The sequence below is a fragment of the Thermobia domestica genome, chromosome 4 (assembly GCF_964235325.1).
Source record: "Thermobia domestica chromosome 4, izTheDome1.hap1.1, whole genome shotgun sequence".
In the NCBI taxonomy this organism is placed as follows: Eukaryota; Metazoa; Arthropoda; class Insecta; order Zygentoma; family Lepismatidae; genus Thermobia; species Thermobia domestica.
The window spans coordinates 249,381,959-249,402,135 of record NC_137457.1 but is presented as its reverse complement, the minus strand read 5'-3'; the positions used below and the strand labels follow the sequence as shown (position 1 = coordinate 249,402,135).

Here is a 20,177-nt window from a genome sequence, read left to right as displayed (position 1 = left end):
ATTTTGTCTGTAAAACGTCAAAATTCACCACCAAAAATGTCTATGGTCTGCTTTAGATGCTACCAAATCGCAAGCAAAGCACGCTTCTATCGCATGCATGAAAATTCGGCGTAATTCGCACCTATATTCACTCTTGAACGTTACGAAATTTCATGGTTTGGTAAAATCACAAAACAGTCAAATTTCATCCTGACCTAGCGACCCGGACAAACCCGATGGTCTTGAAAGTAATAAAAATATCAACAGTTTTATAGAATTAATGATTCCCACCAATCGAGGTCGAATATTTACATGTTTCATTCCCAGCGTGACAATTCGTAATTAAGGTGTTATGTCATGAGAGTTTCAAACATAATTTCGTGTTTATTCGTTTTCCCATACAGGAAAAAAGGAAACTACGAAAAAGATACAACAAACCACTGTTTGGGCTCGCTTGATTAAATTTTGACTATCTCTTGTAAGAAAACATATACCGTGATTGCGGGCTACTTGGACCCTTAAGGGGCTACTTGGACCCATACTAAAAACTCGTTTAAAATCCCATATGCAATGCAATATTGAGTGACTTCAGAGTTAGATCCATTAGATGGGGTCATAATGCAGGTGTACTTACATTGAAACTAGTTCTGTGGTAGGCTACGAAGGAGCAGCATTGGTGAGAAAGGTCGTTGATGAAAAGAGAGTATTTATTTTCCGCCAAACTTCTGTGTGTGGACACTATTTGCAAGGAAGTGGAATCGAATGCTAAGTAAACACATAAGTAGTTACATATAGGTTATTAAGATGTGTGCGTAATTGCATTATTTATGAAAAATGTACACATGAGCTGGAAAACATGGATATTTTGTCCCACCCCATCCTTTATCAATGAAAAATAGAGGTCTGTTGTCACGTGGCACACAAGTAAGGACTTTTCATTGTTTCCTTAAGGATGCCGGTACAAAATGGTACATCAATATAAAAGATTGCCTGGAGGTCGAAAATATGCTGATTTTTCATAACAGCTTGAATGTTTAGCACCAATTCAGTCGGAGGAAATATCGCAAATAGAAACAGAAGCTCACTTCAAGATAAGTCGTTCCACCATAGAAAGATTAAAGAACAGATCAAGGCAAAATCCGGGCCATCTGAAAGTGTTCACTGAAGAAGAATTAGCCTTCGATGGTCCTCTTGATAAAGTTTGTGATTTTGGATTCCTCGTTTATTAACTTGATTTGTGAAGTCCTATTTAGCCATGCATGGGAGAACTGTCATTGGTTTCTAAGACAATCTTCCCAGTCGAGATTGGGTAAAGTTATTTTAGAAACTGCACCTCCAGTCAACGACTAGATTCGCTGCTAATATAGATAGGGCTCGTGCAGCTGTAGAAGAAAACGTAATCAGCTATTACAGTCATTATATTTGATAGTACCTCTTAACGTGTTCTCTTTGTGGTTTGCAGTAAATAAAAAAGTGTTGTTCTTGGAAAACCTACGTCCTACTTAGTCTCAGAGCAGATTTTAAGGGTTTTCTGTAAGAAAGTATGGGGGTGGGCTCAAGTAGCCCGAACGCGAGTCTTACTTGCACCCAATTTTTTACAATAATCGCCTGTGCTTTGTTTTCAATATATGTAACTAAAACTGTCCTCGATATGTACAATAAAGCCTGTAGTTCCACTTAATGTGGATTATAATAATAGCTTTCGAGTTTTCGTGGATGAAAAACAGGCTAAAAGAACGAATTTATTGCAAAATTGGGTCCAAGTAGCCCGCATCTACGATACTTAAGTCTTACCAGATTAGCAGTCTTCGACTCCTTCCAGGTCATGAAATTCGTAACCAGTTTCATCACTGCTTCCCAATACTAAGTATAATACAACATGATTAAAACCCCTGCGAGTAACAACTGATTATGATCTGATACCATTTTCTAAAAACGGGTTTCAATTACCGACAGCAGCTCTGTGGTTTGCAACCCACGTTATGTTGTAGATGCACCTCTCACATAGCCCCCGCTGCTGAACGGGACGCTAAATTCGAATAAACTACAATAACTAAAAGGGTATATTCTAGAAGGTTCTCGACAGACCATCTTCGTAATGGAATTGTATTCGTATCAAACACAATCAACGCATATGTGAAAGAAAAATAAGATTCTGTAAAACTTTCCAAAATATTCACAAACCGTTAAAAAGATTTGATGTATCTATCAAAAATAGCCTATTTTGTTTGTTAAAATGTATTTTATTAAATTTGATCAGTTGCTACATTTGGTAATGAAACTTTGACTTTGCTTTTTAAATAAATATATATATATATATATATATATATATATATATATATATATATATATATATATATATATATATATATATATATATATATATATATATATATATATATATATATATATATATACACAAAGGAAAAATAAGTTTTGACATCTCACCGACACGTAATTAGTTACATTGATTTATAAACAAATCGGTAAAGTGATGGTTCAGTGAATCATTCCTCGGAATTATTGCTACCATAATCAAATTGTAAAGATAATATTGTAGCCACGGGACGTGTGGTCCTCAAGACTTGCTTCTTAACGTATTTCAAATTCTGTCGAGAATCGAATTCAGGATGTAGATATTATGTATCTATTCAAGAAACTTTTGTTTCAGCATTTAAGGAAAAATGTTTTTGCTAACTTCCAGTACCTTGCACTCCGTTGCAGGTAATTTTAGTATAAACCATTGCTTGCTTTATCACAGACTTGTACATAATGTTTGTCACATCTTCGACATTTTCATGTATAAATGCATTAATTTTTCGCATTCACGTGAAGAAATGTGAATTCCGTCAAAGCTAAGCCTTCGCGCTTTTGTCGTGGGAGCCACGGGTTCTATTCCCGGCCGGAGCTCATGTGGTTAGGATGCATGTTACTCTGTAGGACCAAGTTTCATATTATTGCTTCTGCAAGAAACTAAACGACGTACGAGTTTCAGAGATTGAGTACAAAAAAAAAAAAAAAAAAAAACTAACAGTTAAGCTAGCTGTGATTTGCCATTTTATTTGCTTACTATTAAATTTTCAGAGCTGAAAGAGGCTACTTAATAGGGACACAAGGTTTTGGAAAGGGACTTCATTGGTTGAACGGTCAGTTTGTTTTATGGCATGAAAATAACGGATTTGATTGTGAGAATACATAATTGTTTGATTGTACATAGTTTGTGAAAATAGGGCCATGGGAATTTCTTACGTGGTCATTGGCTGACGCGTGAATTTTTTGCGCGTGTATGCCCACGCTCTATTTATTTATTAATTTTTTTAAGTGTAAACAATTAGAATCTTTTAAGAACTTAATATGAAATGCACATTTTGATGAGAAGTCGGGTCAGGGTCCAGATTATAGGTATCACCTCATCATGTTACTTGTAAAACTGAGGCAGAAGTTGGAACATCCTCCTACTAAAATGGGGTAGGACCAATTTCTATATTAAAATTTCCCTTTATTTGTGTCCCAATGTGCTGAATGTGGGGATTTGCTTAAGTTAGTGGTAAACTTGGTTTAAAAACTCTTATAAAAATTAAGGGAACATGTTTCAGAGTTTTCGAAATTTCCGCTTCAAAGAGGACAAATGGGGTCGAGATAAGATCTATAAGATCTAAATTTCAGATAGATACAGTAGGCTCCCGAGTATATGACCTAGTGTGGCGGAAGGGCAGGCCAGATAAGAAAAAAAACCGGAATTCTATGAACTCCTTTCTTTACGAACATTAAGCATACCCCAAGAACAATTTACGAATACAGTACTGTACGTACAGTAGTTATAATCAGAAACAGCGTCAAGCGTACTGTATTGAGGCCTGTTAGATATCGGCGAAACAAGAAACAAGGAGCAGAACGCTGCACTTTTTCTGTCACAACTTTTGCACACGACACGTAGGAGGATCGTAGCATACATGTCATTTAATTACGATAAAAGAAAACTAGGCCGGATAGTCGCGAGCTATATACTCGGGAGTGATTAATGATTAATAAGCAAGTAATTAATGATAAATAATCATTTCATAATAATTGTTCTCTTGACAAAAAGTATCACTTGAAATATAGTTCAAACTATGGACGTGCGTTTTGCATTTAAACAAAAACAAACAAACAAGCGAAAAATCAGGATTAAATGCTCAGTAAAATAATATAATTACCTACCTTTGTACTCGTAAAAGACCAGCGGGACCATATGGTCCCATTCCGTTACGCTCATAATAAATGATCGACGTCACAGATTTGAGTAGTTCTTTTTCATTTCATTCCTAGACGACCCTAAAATAACAAAAATTATTTGACAGAAAAAACGTTCAGTCCCTAATTGGTTAAAATAACCATAATTTTCTGTATTGTAGTTATTTGGTTTGTCTACAACTAAATTAACGCATGCATGCTGCAATATTATTCACTTTCCAACCCCTGACTGCCAAAATGCAGGGCAAAGATCCAGACAAATGTTTTTTTGCCTTATTCTCTGAAAGTCAATATAGTTTTTTGTGACCAGAACCGTACCAATGGAAGACAAACCCTGATATTTCAGATTAAGTAGTGGTTTCGAAATTACAGGTTCCCGAAGCTTTCAATATATCAAGAATGCATGAGTGACAGTTATTCGATTGACATTTGCGGCTAATCTAACTTGACTATGACTAGATAAAGTGACCATTTTAGAGCTTATGGAATGGTACATAGCACTATAGGGTATTTTTTTTTAAATCAATATTTTAAATTTTATTTACTCAAAAAGCCATTTTTAAAAAATCGGGCGTTATGAATTATCCCGTTTTGAAATCAACATGCTATCATTTGTTACAAGAGTTTCCAAGCGTGATAATGGACATTTGAGTTGTAAGATTGTTGGAAATATCTTTTTGCTTTTCCAGAAATTGTAACAAGTATGCAAGTGCTTAGCAGAAATGGTGAGATACTTTACTGTGAAGTATTACACATGTTTTGTATGTAGGAGCAGAACTCAACTTGGCGATCATGCAGTAGCATGCCCAGACTGCTTCAACTTGTTGGCACCACGATACTGAAATTGGAGTTGATTTTAGCATAGAGGCTGAATGACATTTTACTGCAATGGAATGGAGCCTTTTGACGGGGTCTGATACAGTCAAGAAACTAGCAACCCGAGGAAGTCTGCAGAATCCATATGATCGTACAGTTCTTACACCGCGACAGCTTTTTGACTGGGCAGCAGCAAACTTCACTCAAGTGTATTTCAGATTTTGTCCGAGTTTAGGATTAGCAACATTCCTACAAAATCTCTTCAACTAAGCACGAACAACTTCTTCACGTTTCATTCCTGTAGCACCAGATATTTCCTGAATTTGTCAGTGTATTCTCATATTGCCTGAATTCATTGGAATAGGTGTTCACCAAATTCGACAAGCTTCCAGTGGCAGACATGTATGGATGCATAACTGCAGTCTATAACAGGTGGTGACTGCCATGTGTTTTGGGAAAAGATAAGTGACGTTTCTCTTATCTAGCTGATTATGAACAACGAAAAGTTCTTTTGTTTGCAAACAGTAATCATGTCCCAAACCAGAGATTTTACAATGCGGACAAATCAGCTACACCCGTGAGTATAAATTATATCCTGAAATCTAAATTTTAACTAAAGGTCTCCGCGATATCGGTAAAAGGTATCTCCCAGTTTTCGTGCGAATGCGAAAACGTGCGTGTGAATACAGACGTGTATATTTCGAAATTTCTGCCAAACTGCATGCGGTCCTGCGGATTTCTGCATAACAGCACATTATATTTTGGCCGGATCTTGCGTCGTGCCACTATGCCAGAAAAATGTTGGATTGGTTGGCGGCTAACAATACTTAGTTATATCATAAATACTGTCACAAAGTTTGGAGTGGCGCTGTAGGCATCCGGAGTGGCACAGTACTACCATCTGTGTGTAAAGCGGAAGATGCATGTAGTGTGTGTTTGACTATTCATGACATACGTTGATATTGTACTGAGTTCTGATGGAGTGGGGCGATTACGAAAATCGTGTAGTAGTAATTGCACTACACAAGGCCGGGAAGACAGCAGGTGAGAATTTTCAATCTCCTGACACTTCTACAAATCAGCAAGAGATTCGTGTATCGCGCCATACAGTGATACACCGAGACTGGAACGGCAGCTGACCGTGCAAGGAGTGGCAGACGACGAACGGTACGAACCCCGCAGGTCCAGAAAGCAGTCGCAGCAAGAATTCGAAGACATCCTGTTCGAAGAGTGTGTGATGGCTGCTGAGATGAACATCAGCGGAAATTCCATGTCTCGTGTGCTCAAGAGTGACCTACATCTACGGGCGTATAAGAGGCAGACTGGTCACTTTCTGACCCAAACATTAATGTCGCAGAGGGTCCTTAAATCAAAGAGACTGTTGCGGCGTTAAACCAACAATCTGCACAGAACGATTCTGTTCACTGACGAAAAGATTGTGTTCACAATTGAGCGGGCCTCCAACGTCCAAAATGACCGTGTGTATGCTACGTTATCTACTGCAGCAGCTGATGTAGCTCCAAGGGTTCAGAGGGCACATCATCCTGCCTCAGTGATGGTCTGGTGGAGAGTGAGCTACTCAGGCACAACCCAGCTGCATTTTTGCGAACAATGTGTTAAAACTGCCAATGTGTACCAGGACACAGTGCTAGTGAAACCACTGTTTGCTACCATGTTTCCTGGAGACCTTCCAGCAAGGTTCCGCTCCAGGCTACAAAGCGAAAACAACTCAGAACTGGCTGGCACGGAACGTCCCAGACTTCATTTCTACCGCTGATTGGCCTTCTAGCAGCCCGGACGTTAACCCGTTGGACTATAAATAGCTCACAGATGATGATGAACCTTAAAACAGGGTAACGGGGAAAGGTCAACGACACGGTCAAGTCCATTTTCGGTTTTTGAGGTGTGGTCTATACTTAGATTTCGTCTGCTACTCCAGGTAAAGTTGTGTGTGCTATTCCGTGGTGTCATTTGAAACCCCCGTGCGTAAAGTGGGCGAGCCCATACCTACGTCACACTTTCTGCTAGGGTTCTTCTCATCTGTGAGCTGAACTTTGGGCAGTGTTTCAGGCAAAGGTCTGCCATAAACGGCATCCATCTGTTGACAGTTTGAAACAACCCTTGACCCCGAGCAGTGAACAATTTTCCCATAGACGTGGTGCGTAATGCCATTAACCAGTGGCCGGACAGACTTCGTGCCTGCATCAAGGCCAAGGGGAGACATTTCGAAAAATGATTCGTGCGTCAGGTGTAAACATATCAATGTAAAACATGATCAAAATAAATTGCCTTGGTGTTAATACTCTTGTTATTTACATTCAAACTTGTAGCAGTATTTATGATATAACTAGGTATTACTGTTGTGCCAAAGAATGTCAGTTTGGGTAATATTAGGATGAGTGTGCTCAAAATGGTTAGGAGGCAGCGCCAGCCGAACAGTTACAACAATGGATTCTGCATTTGCCAAAAACATTAACACATTTTCTCCAGTGTATTTATCCAGTAGCTGCGACAAATTAAGAATATAGTCCCTTTGTTGATGTAATTCTGTTCTGTTTCTGTACTAGAGTACGTGTATGTTATAACAAAAGCCATGGGTCTGTTTCTTTTCTTGCAATAATGGTTTACAATATATATACCGCTATTTCTGATATATCTTCAAACAAAAACACGTATCTCGCCCGGACCGCAAAGTTTTAAACAGATGTTAAAGAGAAAAATGGTTTGAATCTCTGACTCTTAAATGAATAAATATCAATGAACTTTAAAACAAATTATTTCTTCTAGATATTCAATTTTAAACATTAGTACGTAAATGATAAGCACTGCGTCTTGTAAAGATGAAAGTGGTTGGTAGTGGGGACAGCAGGTAAAAGGAACAGCAGTACCTTCTCAACATCAGGTGCAAACGAATTGGAGTAAAAACGTAGATTTTACACAACAATTGATCTTTAAAATGTTTCCGTCCAGGTCAAAATTGGCGAATTCTTTTATCCTTTTGGAGTGGCAAAGAGATGGGGATAAGTGTGTTTTGATTACCTGGAATGGTTTGTTACAAGCGATATCCAGAAAAGTATTGTACTACCAAATGTTAACAGGAGCTTGTTTTTTCTCTGCACTGTGTTTGGTTTATATTTTTTTTATCATTATCGTTTTTTTTTAATTATGCAGAACTTAAAGCAACTTTTAGGTTCACGTTTGGAAGTGAAGGCTCTTTAATGATTTCATAATGATCTGAAAACAAAATTTCGGAGGTTTATAGCAGCCCGAATTATTTGTAAGTGGCAACTTAACCAACGTCCTAGGTTCTTTAGGTCAGACTGCAAATGTTGGAATGACCTGACAAAATTATCTTTGTGCTTGAAGCTCGACGTTTCAAAGAGCGCTGACCCTTTCTTCAGTAACACTTAAACCAGTGCTATTCAACCGGGGTACGCGAAGATGTTTCTGGGGGTACGTAAAGAGTACAATGAAATTGAGTGTTATTTCCAGGGTTTGCCCAAGTGAACAAACCCAAGTTCCTCCAAAACATGCTCCAGTTCCTTAAGGCTGGTGGAGGGTAATGAGACCGAACACGCCTTTTTAACTCAGATCTGGTGATTGTGGGACCCATGGGAGGTGTGATAGCTCCTGGTCATGCTCCTCGAACCATATTTTCACCCTTTTTGCAGCGTGACAGGGTGCCAAATGATCTTGGTAGATGCCATCACTTTCAAGGAACAATATTTGGGCCATGGGTAGAACCTGGTCCCCCAAAATGGCCTTATACGCCTTAGCAATCATCATTCCATGCAAGGCTATGATGTGACCTACGGAAAACCACGATACCACTGCCCATACTGTAACAGAACCACCCCCATGCTTTGTGTTCTTCATACGTAAACACGACCGGTTGTTGGAAACAAGGTGAAGGTCGATTCATCGGACCACATTACGTGTTCCACTGCTCATGAGTCCACGCCTTGTGGTCCTTGCACCACTGGATACGCCTCTTCGCATTTACTGCTGTGACCAGGGGTTTGGCGATAGCGGCCCTGTCATGAAATTTCATTTTATGAAGTTCCTGTCGCACTGTTTTCGATGAAACTGGGTTCTGTAGGCCGGAATTGAGTTCAGGCGTAATTTTCATTGCAGTGGTCTTCTTTTTAACTGCTACAATCAATTTCAGTGCCCTCCGGTCCCTATCTGACAGGATTGTCTTTCGACCACTGTTGTGCTTTGCAGACGTCGTTTGCCCATGAATTGTGTATGCCCTCGTGACATTGGAACAGCGCCTTTCTATATCCCCACAATGTTCGCCACTGTTGCCACTGAAGCTCCAACCAGACGGGCACCAACGAACATGCCTCTTTGGAAGTCTCAGGTCGCCCATTTTACCGCACCACTTTCACACGACACTCACAGGTGAACTGGTTACTGCTGACGGAAGAGGAAGGTCCGCATGACACATTGAAAACAAAAAACTATCGGCAACCGCAACAGGCTTTGTACAGTGGAGGGCCAAAGTTACGTGTCCTGTATGAAGTGTTTTTAGATTTTTTGTTAAACCCCTGTGTATACATAAAATCGTCAGTTGGAGTTTTAGTAGCAGTATTGAATTTTTAGAAGCTGCAATGAATAATTTACAATAAGATATGTTGCATTTGTTTTACATTCATTATTCTAATTGATTAGAGAATAACCTATTATCTACTATCGTTTTCATGTTTTCTTGGTTTTGTTTTCCATCAACATGCGAAAGTCTGAGGCTAATTACATGTCGGGAAAAAATTCAGAAAACGTTCTCAAAAACCGGGAAAGTGTGAATTCTTCCCCGTGATTTCTGTCGCCACACTGAATCTACTTTCAGAAGTGACAGCTAGGTATGGATAGCAGGGTTGGCAAAAACCATGGTTTTTATTGAAAAAAACAACAAAAAACCCGGTTTTTTGGTTCAAACTAGGTTTTTTGGTTTAAATAATTTACTGTGTTTATATTAGATATAGGTAAAATTAGTTTGTTTCACCTTGGTGTTATTATGCAATAACAAGGTTATGCTGGAAGGGGTCACATAAGCTCAAAGCGGAATCCAAACCGCTTCTCGGCTCACATCCAAGAGAAATTGTTCATTTCGACACGAAACCGGGACTAATTGGTCACAAATGCGATTACAGACTCACTCACGAAGAACTTCTGATAAAAATACGTTGTACTGATCTTTACATAGGCCTAGTTGTTAATATAATTGTCAAGAGTCATTTCAGGACAAAAAGATAGTTACACAAGTAAAAACATTATACAGAATTACATACAAATCGGGAAACTCCCGCCTTAGCCATTGGGAAAATCCTGTTATAACTTTAAATGTATTTGTATGTAAAATTTCAAGGTCCACGTATCATAATCACTACGCTAAAACTGAGGTATTAAATTACAAATTTGGTATGTATATATCATTCAATAAAATTAAAACAAAGTCTAATCCAATTTGATGTTGGAAGCTACGTAGGCAGTTGATAAATTTTGCTAATTTCTATCAATATATTTAAGCAACCTTGGCTTCTTTATAAAACAGGCATTCAGGCAAGTAGAAATATATAATTTAGTTTCGTTTCGTATGTTTAGGCTTATCCTTATGAAATACCAAGGTTATTACGGAGAAGACTTTCGCTTAAAGGGACACCTCGAATCGCTACTTGGTTTACACTTGAAAGATGGGTTGTGCTTCGACCGAGAATTGAACACGGGACGCCTTGATTAAAAGGTGAAAAGTAGATAAATGTAATGCTGATGGTTTGATATATGAGACGTCACCATGAAGTTCACACGATTTAAAGCATTTTTCGTTTTTTTTTTTTTTTTGTTTAAACCAGTTTTTTTTTTTTTTTTAACCAGCTGGTTTAAACCAGCCAACCCTGATGGATAGCATCTTAGACTTAATTGAAAGGACTGAAGAATTTGCTGATAAATAAAAGAAAGTTAAAAAAAACTAGTGTCGATCGAATACAACATTTATAATAAATTAATGTTTACTTAGAGAAATAACCCATAAGTTTAATAGGCCTTATAATGAATTAATGCTTGCTTGAAAGGATTTAATTTTTAAAATTATAAAAGGTTTTGATTGGAAACAATGCAACATTTGTTTCTGGTTACAGCAAATAAAGTGCCATATATAATTCAATGACATAATCCAAATTAGAACCATTCTTGCGAACTGTCTCTTGTAACAGAGCTCTTTCGTGGATAAGCTGTTAGCGTACGCATCTTTGGCGTGGGAGACCCGAATTCGATTTTTGGCGGAAGCTGATGTGGTTCAGATCCTACGTTAAGCTGTAGGTCCACGTTCATGTAGTCTCGTTGCTGAAAGGGGCGCTAAACTGAAAACCTAATCAAATCATTCTTTCCACATAGTTCCACACACAAAATTGACCATATATTGAGAAATCGCCGTTATTTCACTTAAGTTGTGTTCGCTCGGTCTTTTGTGGTGCGTGGCTTATTCATGAAAGCTCCCTTTGAGTAACCCTCCCCCCCAAAAAAAACGCGTGGCAGGAGGTCAGATGAGCAAGGTGGCCCTTTGATGTTTGGGCAGTCTCCTCATGCTGAAAGTAAATTTGTGTGGAGTAAATTCGTGTTCGAAGGTGTGGCAAGATAGTCTAACAAATGGCAAGATGACATTTAGGATTTAGCCTAGCAAATAACATGACATTTAGAGTTTACTGTCACTAAGTGTTAATCTTCAAGAGCTCACTGAGCGTAGGCAAATCGTGAAAAATTTTGGAATGTTTGTGGAGTTCTTGTGAATTGTTAATGTTCAATATCGGAAACTTCTGTTAATCAGACGGTGAGTGTGAATTTTGACACTGAACTTCGTAACCACATCGTAAATTAACTGTTCGAGTGAGTTTTCTGTTACGATTTTAGTTTTTTTTTTTTTTTTTGATATTTTTTTTCTTTCTAGTTTTTCGTCTCTCAATTATGCTCTTCAGGCTAAAAGAGAAAGTGAATGACAATGAAGTAATTGGTAGAAAAAGAATGTGGGAGATGTGAGAACTCATGGACAGTCTGTGGTCTAGCACAAGCTCTTAATGGCCTGGAATCGAAACAGGGACCGCACAAAAGTGAAGTTACCACTGAACCATCGCGTCTCCCCCTTTTTTAAATATATAATCCGTAAATAGTACTTCATTTTCTTCTTTCATTACTCCCTTGCACTACAATTTTTAAAAGTAAATTTCCCTGCCGGTTCTAGTGTATATTGACAGTTTTCATATTTCATTTAAAATAAAAGAATTTAAAACAACCGTGTTGACAAGGAAAGAGCTAGTGATTTGTTATTGGACCTCAGAATGTATAATTAGATGAACTAGCTCATAAAACTAGTGTGAAGACTTTCACTCTTTGATAAACAGCGAAAATATTTACTGGTAGAGTTTGGAAACTCACTTTCTGTAATAGTGCATACCTTGCAGGGCGGGAATGCTGTTATTTTAAACTGTATTTCAGGAAATACATAAACTTTCTTATTACAAGGATTTCTCCTGCTATTATTAGTTTTAGACATTCCAAGTTTTCAGTTTCTGGCATTTCATTATATCTGGTTTATACGGTTGGATGATGAGATGTTTGTTTCTTCGCTTAATCAGAAAACTCTACTAACGCTACTTCGGCCCAAAACGTAATAGTGTAACAATTTGTCCCGTTGGGTAGTTTTTCTGATAATAGATGTGATGTACTATTCCTTTGCTTGAGCTATTTAGTATTGCTGCATTTACTCGTTTATATATTTAACTGATCATGTTGATGTTTGTTTTGGCTACCTTTCTGGGAAACACGAAATAAAAAATCTTGCAGTGAGTGGGCAAAGAGCTTAATGATTCAATATAGATGCAAAATTATTCAAAACTGCTACAGTACTAATGTAATCCATCCATGTATTTCTCATTCCGTATGCAATTTTTTCCTTGTTACCTAAAACCTGTTTTGTTGAATATCAAAAACAAATACATGAAAAGTCAAGCAGCGCTAATTAGTTCATTGAATACAAGAAAGTAAATAATAATTACTGAAAAAATAACAGCTACCAGTTCCAATAAACACAACTTTTGAAAACTCCAGTGTATTATTTTGATAGTTTCGCCCAGTGCTCGAAATCTCTTCGGTCCTAGACGCAACAGTATAAACTAAATTTGATAATACAGAGTTCCTACTGGTTAGGAAAATCAGGGAAGCTAGGGAAAACGCAGGAAAAATGGTGCAGGTCAGGGAAAAAGACTGGAAGTCAGGGAAATTTTATAAAATATATTTTTTCTTACATTAATTATACACCATTTTCAGCTTAGCGAACCATTAATGATCACAGTATGGGACGTTGCTCAGATTTTTATGGGAGATAAGTGGATACATATGAGTAATTGATTACTAATTATCTCTATAGAATAAATATTCTCATATATATAAATATTCACCGTTATTCATTTCTTATTTATATATCAACGTCATCCGACACCTGTCAAGTCAGGGAATTTTCTGCCAAAGATCAGGGAGAAGTCAGGGAAATAGATTTCTCCAGATCATTAGAAACTCTGTAATAAGCCTACATAGTTTAGCTTAAATTAACTAGGCACTGGACGTGTATTTTCAGTTGCCACGGCCATCTGGTGACCGGAATTTTTCAAGTCGTGGTTTAGGCTGTGCATAACACCCGCCAAACATTTACAGTTTATTGTTGGCCGTTTCAACCAATCAATATAATTTCTCAACATTTTTTTTTTTTTTTTTTTTAGGTGGCAGTGTTTCTGATGAATCGTTAATCTATGTTCACGTGGATTTTTCAACTTCGTATTTTCCGTACAAGTAGCCAAAACTGCAACATTAGCATGATCAGTTAAATACATAAACGAGTAAATGTAGCAATACTAAATGCCTCAAGCTTAATAATAGAAATAATAAAGAAATTCTCAACGGCATAAATTATTAAACTACCACGTTTTGGGCCGAACTGTTTTATTATTATTATTAAGCGAAGAAACACATCTCATCAACCAACCGTATAAACTAGTTGTAATGAAACACCAGAAACTGAAAACTTGGAATGGCTAAAACATAATAGGAGGAGAAATCTTTGAAAGAAGAAAGTTTTGATGTATTTCCTGAAATACGGTTTAAAGTAACAGCATTCTCGTCATGCAAGGTATCAGTAATTATAATGAAGCAAATAAAATATGAAATATTCCTACTAGGAATCAAAGACGGGCAGAAAATTCGCGCATTAACATCTGACTACTTAAAGGTGTTGTTTACATACCTATTGTTTGATGTAGAATCTAAACATGCATTCCCACAGAGAATCAAACCCATGATTTCGTGATTTCCATGCCATAGGCGATGAAATTTACTGTTAAACTAACCAAACATTGAAATTTCTTTCGAAGAAATTGTCCCTATTAAATGGACTTTGTTTTGTTGAAATTTTATTAATAAAATAATAATCGAAATAACAAATCACGGATTGTCTGTACCAGAGTTGTCCTAATTTACTTGTACTCGGTCTCTGAATCTCGTAACTAGTTTCATTTAATACCAAAGTTTCGATGCTTGAATAAGCGATTTAGTAGACAATGGTTGGTTTGTTGAGAGTTTAGCGTTCCTTAGAGGAGTGAGGCTATATGAAACGTGATCCTACAGGCTAATATGGGATCCGAACCAATTACAGGGTTCTCGCAGATCGGGAAAGTCAGAGCATTTGATTTTCGAAAGGGAAAATCTGGGAAATTTTTGAAATGTTGTCAGGGAACCGAAGTAGACCTCGATATTGAAGGTAACTTTAAAGTAATAAGGTTATTTGGGATTTATAGATCTACAAAATGCAGTAAGTCACATTAAGATGTGTTGTGCCATGATTTGTGGTTAGGCTCTTAACTCTGAAATTAGTTAAACTACAACGTTTTGAATTCGTAATGTAGAGTGTGTAGCATCCCTGACCTTCTAAACTGAGATACGTACGTCTTTTTAACAGACTTCAGAAATAGTATGAGATTCTCAAATCGACCCGAATACCGATTTTAATAAGTTTTGTTTGAAAGTGTATTATTTTCCGGTTCCAGATAAATTTTCTGAGGCTGACAAGGAACGGACGTGAACCTGTCTGTCAATCGGACATCCGAATTCAAACCTAGTCCATTCGATAAACAACAAAAAATGTTCTCTCTCTCTCTCTCTCTCTCTTACACACACACACACACACACAAACGAACAACAAAAAAAAAAAAAAAAAAAAAAAAAAGTGCCATGGACAACGGAGTAAATCCCTGGGACCCATTAACCCTGTTAGTATAAAGAAAATCGTAGACTCGCAGTGAAATCGCTATTGTATCAACACTGTTCATTGGAAAGTCATGGTTTATAGTTCATTCTCTTCAGCATGAAACAAGCATTCCAAAGGTGCTATATATTTGGGGCCCATAACGTACTTGAACAGGGAAAATTCAGAGAATGTCGGAAAAATTCCCTCCAGAAATCCCTCCTATCAAATTTGGATTCCTGAAGTGGCCCCGGGTAAAAGCACACAATTCAAATGTATCTGAGAAAATACTATAGGGGATAAGAAATGTGTGTACCAAGTTTTGTTTTGATAGACGGAATGAATATGAGGGGAAAAGCTTGTGTACCAATACACGCTTTCCCCTCATACCATGTTCTGTTCCCCTCATATTTTGTTACTGACACCAGCTACGACTTCTTGAACAGAAGTTAGGTAAAGCTGTTTCCTTGTTATTTATTTGTGAGGATTTTTTTTTTTTCATATGCGTATATTCACTCATTACCCATATGGTCTCCCTTACCTTTACTGCCAATAAGAAAAGTTCAGATTGTCATTTCATTATACTTTAGTTTTCTAGGTAATCTTTTTCTAATAACTACAATCCTAATTTTATTTCCGTATCGTAACATCCATCAGAATACAATTTTTAATTCAGTTATTTAGACATTTTAATACAGTAATGTTTGAATTATTTATAAAAATCAAAACTCGTGCATTTTCTTAAGTAGATTTTCGTACTCCTTTTACACATTACATGGCACAATGATAGAAAAGTGTAAATCGCATGTAGAGACTTCGGGTTGTAGTAATTATTTTAACATTTTCCAATTAAAATGTTTATACGTGAACACCATGAATTAGAAGGTACTTGTTTTTTTTTTTTTTTTCTTTTAACTTATATATTTATTCCGTGAGCACAATCTTCCTAAGATGTTTTAAGAGTTAACAAATACAATCTGTCTTGCATTTATTAATACATTTTGTCAATTACTCAGTGTTTCTTCATCTTCATACACTCTTAGCATCCTTCCGTCCCTGAATCTTATCGACTTTCCCCATCTCACGTGTTGTCCAATCGATACTAAGCTTTCGATATACACTGTGTTCATGCAAAAAGAATAGGATTTACAATGCTAAATACGCCGATCATCACTGTAGACTTGTGAATTGTGCGTAGTTTTTGTTGATTGAATTATGCTTCATGAAATAAGCATTTTTTTTTTCTGTATTTAATAACCATGAAACGTTCGTGCAAGCTCTTTCCGTTAGCTGCTTTGGAAGCTAGTGACATCTAGCGGTATTTTTGAGTATCGATTGCACAAATCTTGCTACTTCTCTTGTAGGTGACGTGATAGTAAGCGTTGCCAACGCGTGAAAACTTACTGAATCACGGAAGAATTCGTGATTAACTGTAGTGTTTTATTCCATTTGAAGAACTAGTAAAGTAATAGTTTATATGTTGCAAAATAGGAAACATAAATTTAGAAATAATTTCTTAACGTGTGTTAACTGCAATGAAAATCAGCATACGTGTTATATATTTTCAAAATTGATTGCGGGCGTCGACGAGGGGTTTAGGGATTAGGTTGACAGTCGTAAGATGTCTGTACAGGTTCGAATCCGTTCAGGGGATGGTTGTTACATCATTTTCGCTTTTATCATCAGAATTAATTTATCATAGCCCCTTTAGGCATTAAAGTAGAAGCGTGGGCCGTAAAACTGAGATATATATTGCAGAAAAGATACATACAGTTATATGGTTTGCATTTCGTACGTTTCAGTATATTTATGCAGTATATATACGTATGAGTCCATAAATCATTGAAAAAGTACTTCACTTTCGAAAATTAAATAAACCAGTTTCTATTTATTCGTTCTACGTTATGCCCTTTAGGTTAAAAGGAGGCTTGAAGCTGTTTTTTCATAATTAAAGTGAATGATTAGTGGAATGAGAATGTGGGAGGAAACAACCCATGGACACTTGTTTGCAACAAACTCACCAGGGATCCCTCACAGCAGAGTACTCTACCACTGAGCAGTCGTAGAATTCGAGCATACATTTTTTTATTCGTATGTCAGATGGGTTAACAGAAAATAAGAAATCTGGTAACGAATCTGCGCTGTTTAAAAATATGACAGCTTGATTTTCTAATACGTACTGTCGTCAATCCAAGACAGTTCAGTTTCTTTCGCATATTCTGTTTCCTTTCGGGTGATTGTGCAGTGTAAAGTGACAAATTGTTGATCAAATAGTTCATACATTATACATCAAGAAGCGGCAGTCATGAGAAAAGGCATATGAATTTGTAGTAGATATTATGTTGGATTTTCCCGATGTGGTTTTGCTCTCCCTCACTTCCCCATTACCAGTTCATACGCGGTTTTGTGGCCGCGTCTCCGTATTCTATTAGGGACTTCATCGAACTTCACACACCCCACTCCATTTCTCAGTTTTTGTCAATAATGCTGTAGTGAGGTATATAAAAACAAGGTCAGGACGTTTAACGATTTTGTAATAATAGTATCAGGGTCTTAAATTAGTCATAAACAAGAGAGTGGGACTATTAGTAGCATTTTTGTAAATAGTAAAGACCTTTTAAATTTCAGATATTCATGGTCTTATTCACGAAAATTTTGTTTACGTAGAGATTGAATGTAATTTTTGTAGCAGATTAAGTAGTATTTTTTTTTCCCTTTTGTAAAGATTTACGTGATTGTTCAATGCTTTGAATATTTTGATCAGCCTATATGTGTAAAACATTTTGAAACCGTACGATAAATTTCTGTAGTGTAGGGTGTAACACTGTATGACGTGTCGGGCGTAGTGTTTCCTATCGTTCATGCGCATAGCGTAGTGAGACCAGTCAAGTTTGAGCTGTGTAGTGAGTGAGATCAAGGAGGAGAGTGCGTGAGTTACTGGTGTGTTCCGCGCTTGGCAAGCGGCGTACTTTTTTTCCACAACCTCCAAGTATTAGCTTTAGTGCCCCCTTAATAAACTTGTGTTTTTTCCCCTGTATTTTACAGCAAAATGTCAGTGGACAAAGAAGAGCTGGTTCAGCGGGCCAAGCTTGCCGAACAGGCAGAACGCTACGATGACATGGCGGCCGCGATGAAGGCAGTAACGGAAACGGGCGTGGAGCTTTCCAATGAGGAGAGGAACCTCTTGTCTGTTGCCTACAAGAATGTTGTGGGCGCTCGAAGGAGCTCATGGCGTGTCATATCTAGCATAGAACAGAAGACAGAGGGCAGTGAACGGAAACAACAAATGGCAAAGGAATACAGAGAAAAAGTGGAGAAGGAACTACGGGAAATATGCTACGATGTATTGGTAAGTTTATTTTCCTGTTTTTTTTTTTTTTTTTTTTTTTTTATAAGTAATTTTATGTAACACTTGTATTAATTGCAGCAAATGCATATCACGTACTCGAGAGTATGGAATAGAGAAAGGTGTGAACTTTCAAAGCTTAAAAGACTGAAAGAAAAAAGTGCATACATGTTGATCGGAGAATGTAGGTTGGTGAAGGTATTATGGTAATTGTAAATGCAATTCTTCACAATCACTTTTTTTTTTCCTTGTTGGGCGAGCCGGTAATCTGAAAGGCGCAGCCAAGTATAGCAAATCCATAACTATGTACGCATTGATTCAGAATACTAATTTCGTAATGTTTCAATATATTAGTTTTGCGAGGTACAATTTCCACTCTGTGACATCTTCGTATCGAAGTATGTTGAACATTCATTGAAACGAAGGATTGTGTATTCCTAAGCAATACTTTGTGGCTAGGTGTGTAACGTATGAGTGACAACTGACTCAACGTATTGTCTTCCTGTTTCTTCAGTTTACGAAGTATTAGTCACTCATTTCCTCCCATATCTTTCATATTTGTACAGAACTATTTTAATTTGGTAGCTTGTCTAGTGGCTAGTATGTTTAAGGTTTGTACCTGAGGTCCCGCTTTCGATTATCTGAGACAGCATCGAATGCATTGAAATGATGCAGATCTCACTTAAATTAATCTCATCCTGCATAGTCTTGCTGCTAATAAGACATGTACAAATCAATCATTTTACAACTCAGTGTACTTTTTGTCGTCAGTCCTGTCGCTAGAATTGATAAAGGCAGACGAGCTTTCATTTGTAGTTTAAATAGTCTCGTTTTAAAGCTGCTAGGAACAAGCATTTTTTTTTCTTCTAGACATGAATAAAAATTCTCACACACATTAGTTTTTTCAGTGTAAAACATTTCACATCTATATCATGCACTTTTTGGTTTTAAAAAAAATACATTCAGAAGAAAATGTTGAATCATACAGTTGGATGACGTGGCCCCGCTTTTTCTTTGGTGTGAGTTATCCTGGGTTCGATTCCCGGTGATATTCGAAAAAGTTTAAAGCTTTTTCAGGCCACCCATGGTGACTAACTTTTCTCATTCACACTAGGCAAATGCCAGGACAATCATAGGCTACTTCCTTCTCCATTCTTTTCTTCCTCTCCAATTCCCCCGGGTAGTGTGATCGCAGAAGGACCTCATCCCTAATACCGGAAGCACAGAAATGTTAATTCCTAATACTAATATAGTTAGAAAACGTCGGAATACAGCGTTGGTTTACCGATTTCGATGCTGACACTTGTAAGTCAATTTTCATAGTTTTTCATCAGTTTCCACTGCCCATCGAAACTACTTTACTGACTAATATTGGTTAATATTTCACGTTGTTCATGTATGCACGTCGAGCTTCCAAGTAAATTAAACGTGAATCAGAATTTAAAACCTTACATGTTCAATAATTCTAGGAAGTATCTAGCATCAAGTGATGAACTGGCCCAAGCTAATGGTTAACTG

At 37.3% G+C, this 20,177-nt stretch overlaps 1 protein-coding gene across 2 annotated transcripts in view; it reads left to right on the top strand.

The window, feature by feature from the left end:
* The window catches only part of 14-3-3zeta (tyrosine 3-monooxygenase/tryptophan 5-monooxygenase activation protein zeta), a 113,496-nt gene that overhangs the window by 17,744 nt on the left and 75,575 nt on the right, over positions 1-20,177 (top strand). For both annotated transcript variants that reach the window (XM_081755696.1, XM_081755695.1), the window contains exon 2: positions 18,359-18,662. In XM_081755696.1, coding sequence (XP_081611822.1) covers positions 18,363-18,662 — 300 coding nt within the window. In that variant the 5' untranslated portion in view covers positions 18,359-18,362. The remainder of the gene's footprint in view (positions 1-18,358; positions 18,663-20,177) is intronic.